Source organism: Olea europaea, chromosome 4 (genome assembly GCF_002742605.1).
Source record: "Olea europaea var. sylvestris chromosome 4, O_europaea_v1, whole genome shotgun sequence".
In the NCBI taxonomy this organism is placed as follows: domain Eukaryota; kingdom Viridiplantae; phylum Streptophyta; class Magnoliopsida; order Lamiales; family Oleaceae; genus Olea; species Olea europaea.
In genome coordinates this window covers 15,254,098-15,260,610 of record NC_036240.1, presented here as the reverse complement: position 1 = coordinate 15,260,610, position 6,513 = coordinate 15,254,098, and the positions used below count along the sequence as shown (strand labels likewise).

Genomic DNA, 6,513 nt, shown 5'->3' with positions numbered 1-6,513 from the left:
GAGTTATTGCAGTTGGAAAAGATTCTATGTTCTGAATTAAAGAGATTGGTGAAAAATATGCATATAACTGACTTCGAATTTGCCGTACATTGAGCTAATTCTCTTAATATTAGAGTGAATAATGTCACTGTTGGTGCTACTATATCGCACATTTATGTATTTTTTAGTGATAAGTCATCTTAAATAAGATTCAGGTCAATACTCTCTATGGTAATCTATCAATTAATAATACTCATATTCCACATAGATTGGTGTCATTACTAAATAGTACTGCTTATTGGACTAGTGTCATATTTGGCGTGCTTGACTAAAACTGGTGAAAAAGACTTATATAATTATCTTCAAATTAATAGTATAAAACACTAAGTTTTTCTTGATATTACAACAATGTCATGTTTAGTATGTTCGATTGAATAACATTGAACAAAAGTAAAGAAGAAATAAAGGTTAAAATTTTGTTGACGATAACATAATTTAATATTGTATACTAAACAGGGCTTCGACGTATATATAAAGAAGTGAGGGATGAACTGTTGAAATTAATGATTATCGATAGCTATGCTATGTCCATATATTTGCTTGTTTGGTAGGAATTTTGGTAATTGATTTTTTTATCGTTAGAGATAAAGTGAATCTTTCCCATTACAGAAGAATTCAAAAATGACAGCTGTAATAGTGAAATAACGGTCAAATGTTCATTTTCCTTCTTTACTAGAAATTTAAATGATTCTATCAGACTGTTGCTTGGGGAAAATATACATACAGAAATTCAGTGAGGCCTTGATTTTTGAGAGGATGATGCTAAAGGTTTCTGTTTTCTACAGTTCTGCTCTGTTCTGTTCTGGTTTTTTAAAAGATACAGAGGCAGAGAAACAGACAGAGTGGGGGTGGGGTAGTGAAAATGCCCCCAGTTTGAGGCACTTTAATCCTTTGTTGTGAGAAAGGGATACAAATTAAATGGTTGCAATCGTTGCACGTAATAATGTGACATTATTTTTCAGATTGTTCCCTTTCTTCCATCTGCCGGTTTTCTTCTTACACCCAATCTACAGGCACTCCCACTAACCACACTAGTGGTCCTTTTGCGTTGTTAGTATATATTTGGTTCGCAGTATAAAACATTTCGATGGTATAATGAAAATGGAACTAAACAACATTATCCCATCGTTCATACTCCTATATGAAGCGTCAAATAGCACTAATATTTTATCTTATAATGTTCAATACTATTCAAATTCTTTCCACACAACAACCATAAACACTATGGTGAAAAGATTCACTAAATTTGACACTTTTGGCCACATTAGACTCCCCAACCTCTTTTATAGTTCATTCATTTATGGGCCACCTCGGTTTAGCAGGCAAAGAAGGTATGATAATTCATTATAGATTTTGAGGACGTGCAAGAGGCCTATATGGGACGACAATACTCTGGATTATAACAAAATATTCAATCAACCGACAACGTTTTTCAAATCAAGAAACTAAGTATTTGAAGAACTCTGTACGCTTTCCAACCAGGCAATGAGTCAACCTCAAAACAGCATTTCCCTTCATTTAGCTTTCCTCAAAGGTCCACAAAACCAATGCACTCATGGATTTTTTTGGTTAGGAGGTTAAATCAAGACTTTAACAGTTGTATTGATAGAAAATTTAGACAACTACTTGTGAGTCCTAATCACTTGTATAAGATAGATTTATAAGCACATTGGACACTCTCTCCTGAAGAAGTCGATTTTAAAGGTGAATTCGACTCAAATCCTCATGGATAACCTCTTGCTACCTCCTCCCACTTCCTAATAAGAATCACGGCCACAATTTTATGCACATATAATACCCTTCTTTATAAAAACAAGAGCCAAGTTCATATGGGGCCACAAAATGATTCTCACAAACTTGTACCTCTCAAGATGCGCTAGTAGCCAACCAGTGTTAGGCTGTAAACATGAGTTGTAGACAACATAAGTCATGCTCGGGTTGTGATTCGTCACATGGCTGGCTTTTGACGAATGCAAGTAACATGGCATGGTTGCCCTAAGACATGCCAACACTTCCATGGCCACATTCTATAGTATTATGGGCGCACACGCGCATGTACATAGAACTAGCATAAATCCCGTGTCAAATCAATTCAACACTAAATTTTAGAATGCTTGTCAATCTATTTATTCCTCCCCACTTGCCAATACAAAGATAACCTTTTTATTACTGTATATTTGAAGGCAGATATCAAAACCTAAAAAGAAAAAAAAAAAAAGGTTATCCAAAAAGCTTAAAACAAGAGTCTTCATTAAATTAAAGCCAAAATCCCATCACAATCATATGCAAAAAGTAGGCACTTAACCAAGTTTCATGGCCTCAAACTTACCGCCTGCTGGTCGGTTAAATAAAAAATGTTAAACCACCAATCAGCAGTCGAGAAATCTTACCATTAATTCACTCAGTTGTATTCATCAAGATAAGGAACTTTATGCTCTTATTCTGTTATTTGGCAAAACCCACTAAAAATAAATGTCCATCAATCTGTCATCTAAATTTCACACCCGAAGAGGCATATAAGGCTAAATTTCGAGTAAATAAATTGACCATGCCTTTAACAACTTAAAAACTTTTAGACGAGATGCGAGTTGGGCAGCCCCCACCCTCTCTCACAAACTCGTAGCCGCTTTTTACAGCATGCTTCCTTTTTTTTGTGTGTTGACACGTTATTGGAAGCAAAAGTGGGTCTCAATCCTTCATTGTTATATATACTCTTTTCTTGTATGCCTTTGGCTTATCACATTACATGAGTTTTAAAAACAACACAACAAATACACAGAAACTTCTCTTTTTTACTTGCAATTAACATTACAAAACCTGCAACGAAGCAAGCCTAACTATGTGCAACTCAAAGCCTTCTTCTCCATCCTCCTTTGTCTCTACTAAAAAACCCCAGTTCTTAGACCCCGACAGAACTACGGATTTTCACGTAGATCATGACCAAGAGCTTCATAGATGGCCAACTACTTCTGAGGTATTAACTCATAAACCTAATGCCAAAAAAATAAAATAAAATAAAATAAAAAATGTGTTTCTTGAAAATACAATATATTATCTTTAAATTCACTCATTATTTGCATGTTTCTTGAATATAGGCCCTTGAAGAAATCAAGGCCATTGGTGGTATATCGGGGCCAACAGCAATCACAGGTCTGGTATTGTATTCAAGGGCTATGATTTCCATGCTTTTTCTTGGATATCTTGGGGAGCTTGAGCTTGCAGGGGGGTCCCTTTCCATTGGTTTTGCAAATATAACTGGTTACTCTGTAATCTCTGGCTTGGCTATGGGTATGGAACCCATCTGCGGACAAGCTTACGGTGCAAAACAGATGAAGATTCTTGGCCTTACTTTACAAAGAACGGTGCTGCTTCTTCTTTCTACTTCTATTCCCATCTCTTTCATGTGGCTTAACATGAAAAGAATCCTCTTATGGTGTGGCCAAGATGAAGAAATCTCGTCAATGGCTCATACTTTCATCGTTTTTGCCATTCCCGACCTCTTTTTCCTTTCACTCCTTCATCCTTTGAGAATTTATCTAAGGGCTCAAAGCATCACATTACCACTAACCTATTGTTCAGCTATATCAGTTCTACTCCATGTCCCACTGAATTTTCTTCTAGTAAGATATTTTAACATGGGGATTGCTGGGGTGGCATTAGCAATGGCATGGACTAATCTCAATCTTTTCCTCTTGCTATGCTCGTTCATTTACTTTTCCGGCGTGTACAAGGACTCGTGGGTGGCTCCGAGCTTCGACTGCCTCCGGGGATGGTCTTCTTTGCTGGCTTTAGCGGTGCCAACTTGTGTCTCAGTTTGCCTCGAGTGGTGGTGGTATGAATTCATGATTATGCTTTGTGGATTCCTGCCCAACCCCAAAGCAACAATTGCTTCTATGGGAATTCTTATCCAGACCACCTCTTTAGTCTATGTGTTCCCCTCAGCCCTCAGTCTTGGAGTCTCCACTAGGGTTGGGAACGAGCTCGGTGCCAGAAGGCCGGAGAGAGCCCGGGTATCAATGATTGTCTCGCTCACTCTCGCAGTGGCATTAGGCCTCGCAGCCATGTTGTTCACGACGTTAATGAGGCACCAATGGGCTCAATTCTTCACTAATGATCAAGAAATCCTTAAACTCACGGCGGTGGTGCTGCCAATATCTGGCCTCTGCGAGCTCGGAAACTGCCCCCAAACCACCGGTTGTGGCGTGTTGAGAGGAAGCGCACGGCCGACAATCGGAGCAAACATCAACCTAGGCTCATTTTACTTGGTGGGAATGCCAGTGGCCATACTAATGGGATTTTTGCTCAAAATGGGGTTTGCTGGGCTATGGCTAGGTTTGCTTGCAGCACAGGGATCGTGTGCATTGCTCATGTTTTATGTTCTATGCACTACAGATTGGATTGTTGAAGCAGAAAGAGCAAATAACCTGACAACAGAATCAAATATGAAAACTAACAGCAAAACGGACAGTATTAATCTTGATGAGATTTTGTGCAATAATAGTGATGAGTTCATGATGAAGACTGTTTCACTTGAAACAGACCCTCTTACAACTACACAAATCCTGCATTAATTCATTATGGTACTTTTCATTTCATTATTTTGTAATTTCTGACCCTCTACCGGCCTACCCATAGAGGGGCTGATGTAAAAATTCTTGGGAAAATTTCGATTTTACCACTTTTTTTCTTTTTAGCTTCTCAGTTTGTTGTTGGATTGCTATGATGTGTACCTTAGAAGGAATTTTCATATATATTTCCCAAATTTCTTTGTTACATTTCCATTCACTTTGCAAAACTTTACACAGACAATCAAAAAGGCTCGATCAGACCCATATCAATTTGCTCTCTCATATCAACCAACCATCTAAATATATATATTATATTCTTCTTTCTTTCTTTAGCATGCTCTCAGTAATTAACAACATAAAGAATAATTGTCCTTGACATTGTAGCATAAGAGAGAGAGAATAAAAAGCGTGTGCCTAACTTTTGGTGTTGTTCCATTCCATATTAGGTCGTAACTTTCACTACCTAAAATGGAAAATTAACATAATACTAATCATCTGCCCTTTTCTTCTAAAAGTAAATTCTTTTCTTTTGAACATTTTGGCCTTAAAATTGTTATTTATTTATTTATTCTTTTTCAGATAATCATCTGCTCTGATCTTCTAAAAGTAAATACTTTTCTTTAGAATAATTTGGCCTTAAAATTTGTCTTATTATTCTTTTACGGATAAACTAATCAATCTCTTCCGCTTTCCAACGCAAGCTTACTTCAAAAGATGTAAGCCAGTTTACAAAAATTTTCCTACTTCTATTACTTATACTTTTTTTTTTTTATATATTTAATTATTCAATAGATTTCTTCTTTAGTTTAAATTTATAATCAAACCACAAAATGAAATTGGTGGAATATAAAAAAAAATAAAAATAAAAATTCAAGGAACATAAGCTTTGAGCTTTGGTCGAGTAGGAGTGAGTGAAACCAACTAAGATATAGATTAAAAAGTTAACCGTAGAGACAATTGCGAGAATATCCTATTACTAATGCATGCAATAAGTGTATAGAGTTGAAGAATCTTAACCGTCAATAAAATCTGATAAATGTACATAAAGTCACGTCACTACCAGAGTCGGTCATGAGATTTTGGGTGCTCCGTGCGAAATTTTAAAATGGTGTCCCCTTCAAGTAACTAAAACATATATTAAAACAAATAAATATTTCAATAATATTATTTCACTACAAAAGTATGATATTTGAATATTTATTTTATTATTTTTTTTACATACATGAACAAGAAAAACATAAATAAAGCTCAAAAACATCTCTAGAATATCATCAAAATTCATATGTCATCAATAAAGAACCATCCAAGACACTATTCTCTTCGTGTATGTGTATATATATAAAATGTAAAACTTAAAATGCAACAAATCATGTAAAAATATTTCTTCTCGCATTTTAGGAAACAAACTCACTAATTAAATTTTCGTAATCAATATTTTCTAGAATGTCTTGTTCAATAGATATCAAAGTTAATCCATTCAATCGTTCTTATAACATAGTTGATTGTAAATAAAATTTTAATAACTTCAATTTTGAAAAAGTTCTTTTAGCAGATGCAACAATAATATGAATTGTCAATAATATTCTATAAGCAATACATGTATTTGGAAAGCAATCTAATCTTTTCAAACGGTTAATATATCAAAAGCCATCTTCATTTCTTTTGGTAAAAGATTTCGCACAACTTTTAACTCTTGAAATGAATCTTTGCTTTCAAGATTGCAAAAATTTACACGTCTTAAACAATGTCAAGATGATCACAACATGCTTTCAAAATAACATCACCGAATGAGTTTAACTTGTCAGAAAAAAATAAAAATCCAATTTTTTTTCCATATGAATTGAATTGATCAAACATTTGTTCAAATGATCCAATTACTTGGTCTACTATATAAAAGAAATAATTG

General features: G+C 35.1%; 1 protein-coding gene across 1 annotated transcript; it reads left to right on the top strand.

Annotated features, from left to right (window-relative positions):
* The first annotated feature begins 2,645 nt into the window (after nt 1–2,645).
* Nucleotides 2,646–4,727, top strand: LOC111393775 (protein DETOXIFICATION 48-like). Its single transcript, XM_023019472.1, has 2 exons — nt 2,646–3,013; nt 3,135–4,727. The coding sequence occupies exons 1-2, from the start codon at nt 2,879–2,881 to the stop codon at nt 4,608–4,610; spliced, it is 1,611 nt and encodes a 536-aa protein (XP_022875240.1). The 5' UTR covers nt 2,646–2,878; the 3' UTR covers nt 4,611–4,727.
* Nucleotides 4,728–6,513: the final 1,786 nt, after the last annotated feature.

Coding starts and splice junctions, on each gene's coding strand:
- LOC111393775 (XM_023019472.1), top strand. CDS start 2,879: ATGTGCAACTCAAAGCCTTCTTCTCCATCCTCCTTTGTCTCTACTAAA. Junction 3,014..3,134: donor GATGGCCAACTACTTCTGAG/GTATTAACTCAT, acceptor TCTTGAATATAG/GCCCTTGAAGAAATCAAGGC.